At 37.6% G+C, this 17045-nt stretch overlaps 1 protein-coding gene across 1 annotated transcript in view; it reads right to left on the bottom strand.

Annotated features, from left to right (window-relative positions):
• LOC308248923 (sperm-associated antigen 16 protein-like) overlaps positions 1 to 17045 on the bottom strand; it is a 627414-nt gene that overhangs the window by 205523 nt on the left and 404846 nt on the right. The window contains exon 6 of the mRNA XM_080669397.1: positions 11197 to 11262. Within this exon, the coding sequence (XP_080525523.1) occupies positions 11197 to 11262 (66 nt within the window). The remainder of the gene's footprint in view (positions 1 to 11196; positions 11263 to 17045) is intronic.

Below are 17045 nucleotides of genomic sequence, written 5' to 3'. Positions count from 1 at the left end.
CTTCTACTAATAAATCTCCTTCCAAAGGGCACTAGAAGATACTAGAATATTGCTCATCTGAACAGCATAGTTGGAGTTTGGGGGATCTAGAGGTGGAGAGGAGAGATGTAGGAAAGGGACCACCTGGCGAAAAACAAATTATTTATCTAAAACTTATTTAGGTAAGAAAAACAATGGCTAGCTATGGTTATGTGATAAACCTAAATGAAGAAAGATAGACTTCAAGTAAAATGTTTTTTAGAGATATTTTATTAGGTGCAATAATCCCATTTTACAGATGAGAAAAATTAGGTTTAAAGAGGTCAAGTGACTTTCCTAAAATTATCCAGAGAGAATGAATTGGGGAGAGAATTCAAGCATAGGTCTGGTTGACTTCAGAGTCTGTGATTTTAACAATAATATTCTATTCTATTTCTTGAAAATTATACCATAATATATTCTAAATGTTTGCATATGTTGAATATATTTCCCCATTAGGATACATTTAAATAAGTCAATAACTCAGATCAATACGTGTCAAAAAGATGGTTCTCACAATATTATTTATAAGCTGAAGCAGTAGAAATGTAAAAAAAATGATTTTCAATGGATGCCTAGATCCGTGGTCGGCAAACTGCGGCACGCGAGCCACATGCAGCTCTTTGGCCCCTTGAGTGTGGCTCTTCCACAAAATACCACAGCCTGGGTGAGTCTATTTTGAAGAAGTGGCATTAGAAGAAGTTTAAGTTTAAAAAATTTGGCTCTCAAAAGAAATTTCAATCGTTGTACTGTTGATATTTGGCTCTGTTGACTAATGAGTTTGCCGACCACTGGCCTAGATAGATAAATAGACATGCATGTATAAATACATACACATTTTAATTATATTACATAACAAAACTATTATTTTGTCTGGCCAGCATGGCTCAGTGGTTGAGCATCCACCTATGAACCAGGAGGTCATGGTTTGATTCCCAGTCAGGACACATGCCCAGGTTGTGGTCTGGATCTCCAGTGTGGGGCATGCAGGAGGCAGGTGATCAATGATTCAATGTTTCAATCTCTCTTTCCCTCTCCCTTGCTCTCTGAAATCAATAAAAAATATAATTAAAAAATAAAAAACATTATTATTTTAACTATTATAATGGCATTTCCAAAAATAGTTAATACAAGGGAAAACATACATATGCAGTTCAATTAAGGAAGCAGAAAACACAATTGTTTATACTTTCTGATACACACGTAAGCATATGTTGAAAATCAGAGTGGTGGGAACAAATCAGAAATGATTATCTTTAGGTGGTAGGATAAATCATTTTTTATTTGTTCCTTTTAGCATTTTTAAAATTCAAATTTAATGGAGTTAGCATATATTAATTGTTATCATCAGAAAAACATTTTAAATAAATAAATAATGAAATCAAAACATCATACACAATACCTGTCAAGTATTAATTTTACAACTTAAAATTCTACTATGTAAAATGGGCAAGAAAGAGGGTTCATCAAGCAAATGGCAGGAACATTAAGCCCTAAAACATCAGCTGCTTTCAATATGTGAAGGTAATGACCTGCAACTTGGTATTAAGGTATAACTATAGTAAAATGTTTAGGCTCATTAGCAGAAAAATTAGTATTTCAAACACTTTTAGTATACTGATACATTAGTGTGTCTCTTAGGACAGGCCTGTGCAGTGTTAAGGATTAGCTCATTACACCCTTTCCTCAGTACTCTAATGGCACAAATAAGGCAAAGAAATATGGAATTCGAATGGGAATAGAAAGTAAAATTTGGGAATGCTCAAGTTTAAGGCTAAAAAAGAAGGGAATGTAAAGCATTGGAAAGATGTAGATGAGGTTGCTGATGTCAGTACATAATTCTTTACTATGCTATTGTCAATCTAATAGGCATTGATAATTTATATCACCAATCATATCCCAGGTATATGGAAGCTTGACATCTCAAAAATAGTTACTTATCATCTACAATATACAACACTTCGCTACATAATCACAATAACTTGTTTAAAGGGATTTATATTTATTATCTCATTTAATCCTTCATCTTTAAAGTCAAATTATATGGCCCTATTATTCAGATGAGAAATAAAAGACTTGCAATGTTATAAAGCTTGCCCAAAGTCATCGTGTTAGCAAAACAGACCCAGGATTCAAACCCAGTCAAACTGAATTAAGTGTCCAAGCTTTTAAGCTCTTAAGGAGAAAAATATTTTGCATGCCTTGACTTAGATGCTTTGGGGAATGGAATCCAATGAAATAGTACTTAGGCACTTCAAGTGCATATTCTGTTATGGAGGCAGAACACCTGAAAGAACTACCAGTACTTTAACATACATCAACAAATATGTGCTAGCAAAGAACAAATTGAACGAGCAGGCTGGATCCCCAGCCCGGGTCAGGCCACATACAGGAGGCAACCAATCCATGTGTCTCTCTCACAAGGATGTTTCTGTTTTTCCCTTTCCCTTCCACTCTCTCTAAAAATCAATGGAAATATATCCTCAGGTGAAGATTAACAAATGAAAAAACAAAACAAACAAACAAAAAAGATGATGACACTTCTTTTTTTAAGGACTCTGATAGAATCACTTGTCATTTATTAACTATTGACCAGGCAAGCATTCCCTGTTAGAGTGGCCTAGTGCCAGGTGATGGAGTGTGGGGAGGGAGAGAGAGGGAGAGAGGACAGGAAAGATGCAGGACAGAAAAGAATAAGACGTGATCCTAGACCTTAATGAGTGATAGAGTCATCTTGCTCAAAGTAATTTATAAACCTCCTAAATGAAATGTGAAATGAAATGTAATGTCCTGCAACTACATTTTATAAATATTTATACACTAGGCTTCGTGCACCAGTGGGGTCCCTAGGCCTGGCCTGTGCTCTCTCACAATCCGGGACCCCTCGGGGGATGTTGGATAGCTGGTTACGGCTCAATCCCCGCAGGCCTGATCCAGACAGGAGGGAGCCCGATCCTGTGTGTTGAGTGTCTGTCCCTGGTGGTCAGTGACTGGTCGTACTGGCGCTTAGGCTTTTCTATACATAGGTAAGAATAAAGTAGACGTAGGTGAAATCTCCTCTTCAACACACAGTGTTTTCTTCCCCAAACCCTTCATCCCTGGAGGGACCACTATTCTGTTTGTTAACTTGAGCTCAGCCTACTGCTTCTCTGCTCTTTCTATTGATCAAATCAAGTAACAGAACATTCTATTTGGAGTTTGAAGTGAATAGTATGTGATACTGTTGGAGCAGCTTTTGCATTAATTTACATTAAAAAACTGGAGATCACAGGACCTCCTGGAGAGTGAAAGCTAGGTGCAATTGCTCCCGCACTTTTAGTAGTATACCAGGGATGACAATTTTAATGATACAGGCACTTAAATTCATTAATCTGCTGTCCTTTATCAGGGGAGAAAAGCAGTCCTTTTATATTCCCAGAGCAATGAAGGGGGCGAGGCAGGGGATGCAAATTAGAGAAGTACTAGTCTTCTCACAGTGACCAGAGGCCAGTGAGGGGCTCAGAACCTGAATGTCCATGTGAGCCGCTTACATAGGTACACACCCCAAAAATATCTAGTCGTATCTGTTTCTTTCCTGGTTGGAAAAAGTTATGATTCTTTTTTTATTATTATTATTTACCTACATCAGTCCCACAAATTATTTATAGAGTACTTACTAGGAATAGGGTACAAATACATATTTCCAGTAATTTCAAAATAATCATTTCTAAAGTTCCTAAAGTGCTTACTAGGAACAGGGTACAAACTCATATTTCCAGTAATTTCAAAATAATCATTTCTAAAGTGCTTAGCTAGAGCTTTCTATATATATATATATATATATATATATATATATATATATATATATATATATATATTTTACCTCTTCACGGTGAAATAAAACAAACCATCTAGCAAAGATAGCAACAGCACCTTAATGACTTCTTCATTGCAGTCCCTTTTCCCTTTTGTCCTTCTGCTCCTTAATCATTGCAGAATATATTATATGTAGACCCATACAAATACTGTTAAATCTGTTTTATTTATTGTGATAGCAACCTAAGGATTACTCTATTTGGCAGAAGTCTCTTTTAAAGTGGCCAATTATTATTGATTAATATAGTGTGTACTGTAATAACATTGCTGGGATAAACTGTAATAGATTTATTTTCTTTTAATATGTACATAAGTGCAGTTGCATGAAATCAGGGCAGTTCTATATACATAAAAATGATAATTTATGCATTGGTTTGTATCATCATAATGTTTAAATTACTAAGGTTCAAGTTTATGATGATAAGCTATATTTGGCTGTAGCTATATGGATGTGATTAGATAACATATTCTAAAAATCTACAGTTTGATTCATAAAGATAGGTTAGAGGTTAAGCTATATATATTTCACTAAAATTCATAGCCTTTCTAAAAACTATTGCTTTAGGCTGTGCTTCTGCTGGCACAGAATTTTTTAGAAACTATTTTTTTTTTTCACTAAACAATATTTTCTTGAAGATATGAAACTTTATCCTCAGGATGGAAAAAGAAAAGTTACAAACCCACAAACGCACAGTCTATTTTTATTATTTTTAGATATGAAAAACCCATCATAATAGCAAATTCATCTATAATTTGATGATTTGGTTTCTTTTGTAATTTTGTATTTGAATATGTAAACTGAAAAACAACTATTTTAAAGAAAAAATTCTACCCCTCGGCCTAAGAAGAGAGAAATTTTGAACACCTTTTTTCAATTCCCATATTAAGCCCCATCTTTGTGGTCTTAATTTTCTTATGTTGAGGTGCAGCAAAATGTAGATGCAACCAGCATATAAGTTAGAAACAAAGGGATCTTTTGCTTCCCAACCACCCAAGTACAAGTCAAGGAGTATTTGCAAACTATTAAAACAAATGAGTATTTAAACTTGAATACTTTAGGAAAAATAGAATAAAATTTGGTCTCTGAATGCAATCTAAACATAGCAGCTTATATTTCCTTAGTTGGAAAACTGGCGTGGTTTTTTTTTTTATATATATATATTTATTGATTTTTTACAGAGAGGAAGGGAGAGAGATAGAGAGTTAGAAACATCGATGAGAGAGAAACATCGATCAGCTGCCTCCTGCACACTCCCCAATGGGATGTGCCTGCAACCAAGGTACATGCCCCTGACCGGAATCGAACCTGGGACCTTTCAGTCCGCAGGCTGATGCTCTATCTACTGAGCCAAACCCGTTTCGGCAGACTGGCGTTTTTTAAAACAGCTGCTGAACTGAGGTGGGATGAGAGGCAGAGCATGGTGGTGATGGACATGCTGGGCCCGAAGACCGCTGTGAAATCTGCCAGTGGAAATTGCAGACCATGTGTGGGGAGAGGGAACTCTGAAAGCATCTTCCCTGTAGGGCCACGCTGCACACACAAATGACATTTCTGAAGAGCAGGGCAGATTCTTCGGCTCTGCCTGTGGTGTTCACGTTAACCAGCAGCCACTTCTTGAAGTATGATTCACAGGGTCACATTCACCCACGAACACGCAATTAAGTGGGGAAAATTACATTAACGGGGATAATCAAGTTATCATGTAATTATGCTTTTGAGTAAATTGGTGTGACAATTCTTTGTGCTCTAATTATGTGATTCAGAGATAATGGATGGTACATTAGACATTATATCTATAAGTAAAACAATCTCTTTAAAAACTCAGGCTGTTATACCTGTAGTATTTCAAACATTTTCAATCACATGCAAGTTTAGACTGACTATAATTAATCATGACTAGAGAAAATGTATACTTTTATATTGATATTGTGATATTATTTAGAACATTTTTGTCCTTGGAAAACTGTTTAAATGAGACAGTTGTATTGGAAGACCACTTGCTTAAATGGCCAAAAGTTCTGAGCAATGATATCATATTTTTATAAAAGTAATAAATATATTTTGAACTATTTTTGGCAGTACTATGCTCAGAATAAACATGGGAAGTCAGCAAAGTGTATTAAATTTGGAAATAATATTTTAAGATCAATAGCATAAAATAAATGTATTCCTGTCACAGCAAACATTGTCTTAACTATGTACTCTTTTAAATGCCCCTTGGGTTCTGATCTGCAGGGAACTTTTGATATTTCCTTATCAATAACTATTTATTGATTACCTCTGTACCAAGAATTATGCCAATAGCTATGGGGTAAGAAAACAAAAAAAAAAAGGTATTACTCAGCCAAAGAATCTATTATTTGCCCATAGTGGGACATTTTCTTTTTACATATAAACATTTTTGAAGCCAAAGATAATGCTTGGGATTATGCTAACATGGCTTCAAACATCCCACATTTTAACCAGTAACAGTTTAGCTTAATAGTTGTCTCTTACAGGTAAAATACTTCACCTGCTTAATCTAATCCTAGCTTTCTCCCTGCGTTCTGTGACTCCATCACGCCACACTTCTACCACCTCAGGAGCTTGGTCTTTGCTGCTGCCTCTATTTGAATTTTTCCTTAAGATCACTGCAGGGGCCTTAGCTGGTTTGGCTCAGTGGCTAGAGTGTTGGCGTGCTGACTGAAGGGTCCTGGGTTCAATTCTGGTCAAGGGCACATGTCCAGGTTGTGGGCTCGATCCCAAGTAGGGGGCTTGCAGGAGGCAGCTGATTGATGGTTCTCTCTCATTATTGATGTTTCTATCTCTCTCTCTCCCGCTCCCTTCCTCTCTGAAATCAATAAATATATATTTTTAAAAAAATCACTGCAGGGTTTTCTTGAATAGCATTCTCTCAGAGTCCCTCCCTGACCATCCTATCTAATAAAGAGGGAAAATGCTAATTGACCCTCACACTGTTGCAAAGATGGTGGTGCCCACAGCCAATAAGGAGGGAATATGCTAATTGACTGCGCTGCCCTCAAAGATGGCGGTGCCCACAGCCACAGGATGGTGGCGCCCAGCCCCCTCAGCCCCACCAGGGCAACAGGTGCATGGTGCAACTGTGTCCGGAGTCCCCCAGTCCCCTCAGCCCCCAAGCCACCCAGGGCTGGCCCGAGGTGCAGGCAAGCCTCGGATGGCAGCTGCCCAAGACTCAAGTAAACAGGGCTGGTCGAGGCTTGCACTGCGGGCAGTGGCAGCAGCAGAAGTGGGATGGGGCGTCACCTTCCCCTGATCGCTGGGTCGCCTCCCACCCCTGAGGACTCCCGGACTGTGAGAGGGGGCAGGCCGGGCTGAGGGACACCCCTCCAGTGCATGAATTTTCATGCACCAGGCCTCTAGTTCTATTATAAGTCCTAACTCTCACCTCATTGCTCTTTTCACCCAAATTTATTCTGGTTAGATAACATTTATTATTCTTGAGACCATTCATTTGTTTACTTATTTTCTTTGGTTCTGACCATAATATAAAGTCCATAAGGACAGGAGTTTGGTATTGTTCATTGCTGCACCCTCAATATTTAGAGCTGTGCTTGAGACATGGCAAGTGCTCAGTAAAGAGATGCTAAGTTAAAAGACATGCTGAATTTTTCATATATGCCAAAAATATTGTCATTTAAAAGATGTATATATAGAAAAACAAATTATTAATTTTATAGTAAAAGAGGAAGTATGAAGATATATGACATCATCATGTTACTTCTAATTTTCATGGAACCATCAAGAAAATTACACATGCTTGAATTCAACTTTATCCAACTGTATAAATTTCTAAAAGTTAAACTTTGAGGGTAGGTGATATAATCTTAAATCTACTATTCTTTGTCATTTACATTGTTAAATTCTAAGAATAAAACAAAGTAGAAATAAAGGGTAAAAACCTCTATAAATTTATTATATCTAAAAGTAATTTCTAATTAATTTATATTTGCTATTTGTACAAATTCTTTTTTTTCTTTTACTTTTCTTTAAATTTTCAATCAGAAATGATTTTATTATTTTAAGACAAGGTTATTTCATAAATGATTAGTTTAAGGATATTGTAGTATGAGATTAGTTTAAAAGACATAAAATTGATTTTTAGGTATGTAGGAACATTGAAATAATTCAAATATTTTATAAAATAAAACTAGCATGTTACAAATCCCTTAACTTTTTATTCTGTTGTTGTTTTCAATTTTCTCAAATAGAACCTACTTTGGTGTTTTTTACCCTATATCTAAAAGTTTTGACTTATGCAATATCTAGTTGCAATAATGAATAAGAACTGACATGAAATATCAATATTGGCCAGGCTAACTGGTAGTTGACATCAAGTTGGATTGCTGAAGAAATAAACAAAATTGAAATGTTTTTGGTGTATAAGTACTGCCTGACATCATTTGTCCTTCAGAGGATCAATAGCTGCATGACCTAAATGTTATTTATATTGCTTTATATAAAGTAGCCAGAGAGACATGCTAAATACTTTCAGTTTGAGATTGAATAACAAACACAATTTTTTTAAAAATCAGAAATTGAGTTTCCTTTCCTAAAATGCTGTGAGAATAACTTTTCTAGGTAGGCAATTAATTGCAGGTACTTATTTGTCTGTGATTTAAAGAAAATATAATATTAGTTAATTCATTTATGTCCATATTCAACCAACTTAGAAAAAGCAATTAACCTATCTCAGATCAAATATAAAGCTCTTAACTGCCTAACTATTAAATGGTATATTCTAAATGTAAAAATGACAAAATATTCCTATTGAGGATTATATCCATTTTTAGCTCCAGTGAAATACAATTACATCATTTCTTACTTAACATAGTAGTAGGAAGATTTGAAATTTCTTCTCTGATGGCTTCTGTTGTTTCATTAAAAAATGGAGAGAATTATGCTAAACGAAATAAGCCAGTCAGAGAAATACAAGTATCACATGATTTCACTTACATGTGGTATCTAATGAACAAAATAAACCGAGGAACAAAAAAGATCCAGAGATATTAAAGCATACAACAGACTGATGTATTTCATAGGAAAGGGGTTGGGGGAGCAGGAAAGGATTAACCAATTAATTTTTATGCATATATGCATAGCCCATGGACAGACATTAACAGGTTACTTTAAAAAGAGGTTTTACATAAATATCTACTTCCATTAGAAATATCGTTAAGAAATAAAGACATCAGAGCCCTAATACCATATAACATAAAAATTAAATTTACATAGCTTTTCGGGACCATACATACATATTGTATATTATGTATTTGTTTCTGTGATTCTTGGTTGCTAGCTAGGTAATACTGAATTTTACATTTGTGATTTCTGCTTACAAATCTAAAATTGTAGAATTTTCCTAAAATTGTGCTTATATAAATAGCTGAATGCATTTTAAACTAATGTAACCTAATTGCATATCCCAAAGGCATCAAATAATTAGTAAGTCTAATACTAAGTAATTCAGATTGCTGCCTGCTATATATGTACCTTATAATGCATTTATTATCACACCTTTGTCTGGTAATTTGTTTGAAAGTGAAATGGGTCACAATGCCATGTCCTTGAGCAATCCCTAAAAGTCTTTTTGCTCTCTCAGTAACTGCTGTCTCCTGATCTCTTGACAATTTCTCAGCAGGTGTGTGCAACAAAACAGCTTTCAAATCAATTGGCACAGTGAGCGTAAACTTCATTTAGGAGTGTCAGTTATCATCATAAAATATTATTTCCTTAATAGTTATTAAATATTACAGCAAAGAAGAAATAAATTGATGGAACCATTCAGTGAAGTCCTGGTATGTTGATTTGGAACTGTGCAGTGACAGGCGTTTTGGTGTGAACAAAGTGAGTAAACAAAACCAGGCTAGCCATTGTGACACTGGACACTGGACCTCATATTCATCATTTTGGCTTTGAAATATGTATAATTAATGTATGTCTCCCTTGATTGCTGATTCAATAAATCTGATTTGGCTATTTCCATATTTATTAAATTTTACTATTTTGTATGTTAAATGGTGTGTCTTTTTCAGCTACAGTATTGCTTACCAAATAAAATGTCTAACTTACAAAATATTAGTTTACTTCATTTTAGCTTCCATTTAATTTTCCTAGGGTACATAAAGTTGCAAGCCACTTAATAGATTTTTGGCATAAATATCCACATTATATGGGTCCATATTGCTTAAACGGCTTTATAATATGCTAGAAATAAAATTTTGCTTGGTATCTAGAACTAATCCATAATATGTTGGCTCAACAGAGTCAATCAAATGGAAATTCCTTTATTGAAATATAATTGTAGTTGAGCTCATTATTAAAATTCCAGGGTTGACAGTGGCATCGGCATAATTCAGGTGGAGCAAACAACCTTCCTTTAGTAGAAAAAAAATTCTAGTTTGCATTTTTCCTCTTTCTAAAAGAATAATAACAGCACAATAGTGACAGAATTTTGACAATGCTGTCATCTTGAAATTAGATGTAGGAAATCTATCAGATTTCTTTTTTAGCTAATTGGAAGAGGAATATGGAATTAAGATTCACATTCTACTGGGAACTTGGAGACAAATTAAAATGTTAGATATAATTAAATCAGAGTTTGAAAGGACTTGAGAGGTCATCTATCATCTCAAATCACTTCCATCTGAGAAGGAACAAACTTAAATCATCCTTCCATGATTACTATTTGAACCCTTTTAAGGATAACTGCAATTAGCTCAGCAATGCAAAGCAATATTTTAACGATTTTCATCATTGGAAAAATCATCCTGATATCTAAATATCTCAAGCTTCAGAAAAACATATTTGGGATGCCATCAGTTTATATGAAAAGAGAAATATTTAAAAGCTTTCAATGAGGAATTGAAAAGCTGTCCATTTGTCCATTCAAGGTTGCTGTGTTCTAACCAGAAGGAAGTCCCTATTTCTTTAACAGTGTTTATTCTTGGGTTTCCTTTCAAGCATTTTTGTTATTTTATGAATCTACATTAATATTGACAAGTCTATATCACACTTTCTTGACACCAAAATTAGAAAATAAGCTTTCAAAAATGTACTTCATTAGAGTTAAGTTCAATAGGTGAGTTCCTCATTGTTTCTACCATTATATATTGTATGTTTTTGTGTTCTAAACTTCTGCAACCCTATACCGCCTACATGTTTTTTCCATTGTCATAATTAATTCCCAAATGTGTTCTCCTACTCACACTGTTAACCTACATTTACCCCTGGGATTTTGTTTTATTAAAATGAATTTGTATATGTGAAGAGTTAAAAAAAATTATTGGGAGAACTGAACTCACCTTAGGAGTGAAGGTGGCATCATTGATGGAATGCATGTGACCATAAAGTGACTGCTCACATTTGCCCTAGGAAGACAAAGCAGAAATAAAGTCAAATAAATTCCATTCGATGTGTAAAAATAAATTGAAGGATACTTAATTGTATTTGTTTTCAAGCAATGTTTTAGTCCAATAATAAAATTAATATAGTCTCATGATAGAAAATGTTAGCTTTCGATATCAGCTACCATTCAGAATCAGTGCTGTGCTGATGAGTGTGCCACCAGGGCTGGTACCTACACGGAAATTCTTGCGTCCTTGCTTTTATACCCTTGAACTGGTGGTGAAATCTCACCAAATGGCACCGTTATGCCATTAGTACAGTTTTCACGCCATGGGGCCGAATAGTGAAGCCCATGATTTCTACCGCTGCTGGAGGTGTGGAGTCCTTTCCCTTTTTTGTTTTTAGCTATAAGATCTTTTTTTTTTTTTTAAATTTCAGAATTTTCAAAGTTTGGCATTGTAATCATTACAAATATAAAAATGTTATAACACATGCACAGTAGTATTTTTAATACAAAATAAGCATTTGTTTTGTGAAAACCATACTTCACATGTACCCATTCAGATCATGTTTTCTAAACAAAGCTAAAATTAACTACAAAAATATCCAAGCTTCAGTTTAAATGATTCCAGAAAAATTGACCCATAACATATTACAAAGGGGATTTCAATGGGAGAGGGATGGCTTCACTTTTACACCAATGGTCAAAGGGCATTCTTAACTATATGAGTGAAATAATTCAAATTCTGTAGAAGAACCAGAAAATGATATATCTGGAATATTGTTGATAGATTTTTATTATGGTATGAAATTAAGATTTAATCCAATAATATAATATCCATTCAACAAGTTGTTTTTTAGCGTTTAACACATCAGGGACAATTCTAGATACTTAGGATATATCAATGAATAAAACAAAGAACCTTGTCCCCATTGACCTTCTATGGGAAATGAATATTTTTAAGAGGAATACAGTATGTCAGAAGAGAAGTATCCTATCTAATAAAAGAGTAATATACAGATTGACCGTCACTCCAACACACAAGATGGCTGCCCCCATGTGGTCAAAGATCCTGCCCCCATGTGGACACAAGATGGCCACCAAAAGATGGCCAGCAGGGGAGGGCAGTTGTGGGCAATCAGGCCAGCAGGGGAGGGCAGTTGGGAGGGACCAGGCCTGCAAGGGAGGGCAGTTGTGGGCTATCAGGCCAGCAGGGGAGGGCAGTTGGGAGGGACCAGGCCTGCAAGGGAGGGCAGTTGGGGGCGATCAAGCTTGCAGGGGAGGGCAGTTAGGGGTGACCAAGCCGGCAGAGGAGGGAAGTTGGGGGCAACCAGGCCTGCAGGGAAAGGCAGTTGGGAATGACCCAGGCCTGCAGGGGAGAGCAGTTGGGGGGGGGGCAAGGCCTGCAGGGGAGGGCAGTTAGGGGTGACCAGGCCTGTAGGGGAGGGCAGTTGGGGGGGACTCAGGCCTGCAGGGGAGAGCAGTTGCAGGGGACAAGGCCTGCAGGGGAGAGCAGTTAGGGGTGACCAGGCTGGCAGAGGAGGGAAGTTGGGGGTGACTAGGCCTGCAGGGGAGGGCAGTTAGGGGTGACCAAGCCTTCAGGGGAGGGCAGTTAGGGGCAAACAGGCTGGCAGGGGAGCAGTTAGGCATCAATCAGGCTGTCAGGGGAGTGGTTAGGGGGTGATCAGGCTGGCAGGCAGAAGCGGTTAGGGGCAATCAGGAAGGTAGGCAGGTGAGCAGTTGGGAGCCAGCAGTCCTAGATTGTGAGAGGGATGTCCGACTGCCAGGATCGGGCTTAAACGGGCAGTCGGACATCCCTTGAGGGGTCCCAGATTGGAGAGGGTGCAGGCTGGGCTAAGGGACACACACCCCTGTGCACAAATTTCGTGCACCGGGCCTCTAGTTATAAAAATAAGGAAGTCGGGGAAGGGCAGGGGTATCATGAGTTTGGGGATTGAAGGGCAAAGGGCAAATCAAATTATCAAGTAGAGTAATGTGGTTTGACCACACTCAGAAAGTAAGGTTTGAAAGTCTAAAATCAGTAAGGGAGTTAACCAAGCAGACATGTGGAGAAAGCATTCCTGAAAGAAGGAAAGGCTAGAGCGAGTGTCTCCAGCTGAGAGTTCACCTGGTGTGTTTCTAGAACAGCAAGGAGCCAGTGTGGCTAGAGAGAAGGCAGTCAGGAGAGTAGGTTTGCTCAGAAGGCTTCCTCGACTCTCCTTCACTACCTTGTATTTCCTTAGTGCTCTGCCAGGTGAGGCTGGAAGAGAGGTTACAGAAAAGACCACAGAAAGAGATATTAAAGATAGTGGTCACCATCATGCCCCTCACTGTTATCCGACATTCATATGATACTTGGAATTAGGCGAAGTGGGAAAGGCTTCAGCTACTAAGCTCTAAACAGCACTCACCATTGCTTTAAAACAATTAAATCTCAGGTATTTTTACAGATTTGGGACACGCTATTAATCCCTTTTCACAGGCTGCAAAATTACCCAGATGAATTTAAATTTCTTAAAGATATACTGAACACTTTGACACTCTTTCAGAATCCCCCCTGCCCATGTCATCCTGCTTCAGTGTCTTGATACTGTTATAACATTAATTATGCTGAGAACTTCAAAGCAACCAAATTCCTAAAATGGAAATAAATTAATTGCAAAGCCAAAAAGGTGAAGTATAAATTGTTATAATTAGCTTTCATATATTATTATTTTAGGAACTTTTGTGGTAGTTTTTGAGAACTAGTATCATATAGTCATATCACATTACGCTTGTAGAGTAAGTGTTAATATTTAAAAATATATTTAAATTAGCAAATTTGCCTCAAAATATTTTTGCATTAATAAGAGTTTTACATTTGGCCCCCTTCTAAATTGCAAACCTCTAAACTATTTGATTAATTAGTAAGGAAAATGGAGTTTTCTGACGCAAATCCTGAAGGCCAAGTTTTAATTCGGAATGGAGTCTCTAAGGCACTCTTGAAAAGCCCTGGAAATATGAGGAAATAATGGAAATGCTGACGGACCACATTTGTGCTGCTATAACAAAACCTGACTAGAAGATAAATGTTTCATGAATTAAGAAAAGTTAAAAAAGCTTTTTCTCTCCAGCTTTGTTCCCAAGATAAAAGTGAATGTGCTCTTTTGGTGGTGGAGGGAATATGTGGGTTACTAATATGCTAGTCTGCACATAGCCTTAATCAAAAGCAATACCCAAACCGGGACACTAAAGCTTAGAATAACTTCTTTGATGAAATATTGTCAGAATTGTTTTATTTCAAAGCAATGAAAAAGAGGGAAGAGTTGTATTAAAAAAAAAAAAAATCATGTGGCCTAACACGTCATTGCTCCAGAGAACCCGTGTGCAAGGATCGCATAATAGTTTCTATCATTGGCCCTGGGGATCGAAACGTCTGGAACTTAATTCTTGGAACCACTTCTTAATAGCCATGTAACTTGAAACAAATCGCTTCACTCCCCTGTGCTTCAGTTTCCTCATTAATTCTCGAAACAAACCCAAATGTTAAATACCACTACCCGTGTCCAAAGGGGTAATATTTAACCTATGGTTTTGTCTTGAAAATTAAATGAAATAATGCACGTGGACATTAGTAGAGTGCTTAGACAAAGTAAGAGCTTGACAAATATTAGCTCGCAACCATTGAAAATGCTGATAACTTCCAAATCAACATCTCTGCCTTTAGCTGTCTACCTGCTGCTTGAAAGGAAGGAGTCTCAGAGGCATCAGTGCTGTTTCTTCTGTTTGTCCCTCAGTCATTCCCCATGTGGCACTGCCCTGCTTCAAGCCCTCTGTCTACTAACCCCATCACCTTGGGCACTTGAGCTGATTGGACTCAGCCAGAAGAAAGCACCAGCAGGAGGTCGACAAGCAGAAAGAGAGGACAGATAAACAACCACGGCTTCAGCTGTGATTTTGTCAGTGACCCTGTCTTCTTCCCAATTCCACACTCCTGCTGTGAGGTCCTCTCCCATGGCTATAGCCCATGTGTGTCCAATAATGTTCTTCTTCTCCTGCCCCTTCAGACCTAGAGGTAGTGCTGGCTTCCCATGGTTGCTAGCCATTGAGTGCCGTGTTTGGTCCCTTAACCCTGTTCACATTTCTGTAACATTCAACTGGAGTTTTCCCCAGGTGTCATCTGCTCCCTGCTGGGGACCTGTCTGATATAGCCTGTCAGACATAATATGCTAAAGCAGACTTTTTAACTCACTACTTCCCAGTTGCTTACTTGATCCTTGCCAAATCATTCCCTCTGAGTAAATGGCATCACAGTTGTTCAAACAAAAAACCTAGTCAATCAAAGACCTGAGAATTAGAATATCTCTCCTTCTTCCCTCACCTCCAGCCAACTCCTCATCCAGTATACAGCTCTTCCTGAAATATGCAGCCCTGTTGTGCTCACTTCTGTCACTCTCCATCATTACCACTCCAGTGCATGATGACAGCAGGAGCATCCTTATCGATCGCCTTGCTCCTCCTCTCACCCCACTCCTCATCCATTTCTCTCACAGCCACCAGACTGATCAATGAAACTTGAATCAGATCATGCCAAGATCCAGCTTACAGTCATCCAAACAATTACCACTGCACTCAGAATAAATTCTAAACTCTTTACTTAGCTCCAAAGGCTCTATACTGTCGGTCTCCTGTCTGGCTATCTGACCTCATCCTTTACCATTCTCCCTTCTCATGTGCAGTGTTCCAGAATATCTTCATTTGTCTACATGGTCAAGGCTTTCTGAGCAAAGATTAATAGCAACCCTAAAGATAGAGAAATTTGGGGAGATTTAGGGGCATCTTTCCCTGAGAAATTTGTGGTTTTTGTTTACATTCTAGGAGTTACAAGACTAGAAACCTTCCCCTCCTCCCCCTAGAGGGGATTTATTTATATTTGAAAACAAATGACTCTGTCTCAATCTCTCTCTCTCCTGGAGAAACAGATAAGCTCTAATGTCATAATTTAGGGGTTTCCTTTCATGGGGCATAATTCCACTGTACCTACAGGGTGCACCTCGCTCTTACTGCTTCTCCCCTTGAGGAATTAGGCAAATTAACACACACTGCTTGGTGAGTAAATGAATGGTCTGAACTCTGATCCAGCAACCTCATGTTTATTGTCAAGATAAACAAATTAGTAAATATAAACATAAAAACATAACACTATCCACATTGGCCTCCTGTTCTTCTAACAGGCCTAGCATGTCCCTGCCTTTACACTTCCTTTTTCTCTACTTTATATGTTTCTGTGTAGCTTTAAACATGTCCTTGTCCTTCTCATTCTGCTCTCAACTAAAATTCATAGTTTTTACTGATATCTGAAATCTAGTATCCCTGCCCCTTCTCTTATATCCTCTCATTACAGTATCAGAAACTTTAATGAAAACCCTTTTATTTTCTTCTTGAACACTAAGCCAGACTTGAGCTCAGGTGTGGCCAGGTGACTGAGCTCTGCCCAGTGAAATATGGGCAGTTATAAAATAAGTCCCATGTGGTCTTGGCCCTTAAAATATCCCACACAATTTTTGCCCATTTTCAGCTGCAGGTACAGGGGCCCTGGAACAAGTCTGGGTTTCTGAACCACCACAAAGAGAAAAGCCACCAATTAGCACCTTCTGACTACACATCCCATGAATGGGAACTAAGCTTCTACTGAGTCAAACCCCTGAGTATCCTTTAGCGGTTTCAACATGTGTTGATAACCAACAAATAGGTCACCCTGTTTTGTTTCTTTCATGTCACTCTAGCATATAAATTTACTCAACGAATTTATTTTCTGATTTATTG

This window comes from Plecotus auritus (assembly GCF_963455305.1).
Source record: "Plecotus auritus genome assembly, chromosome: 5".
NCBI lineage: Eukaryota > Metazoa > Chordata > Mammalia > Chiroptera > Vespertilionidae > Plecotus > Plecotus auritus.
Note: the sequence above shows the minus strand (reverse complement) of the source record. Positions and strands in the feature narration are given on the sequence as shown.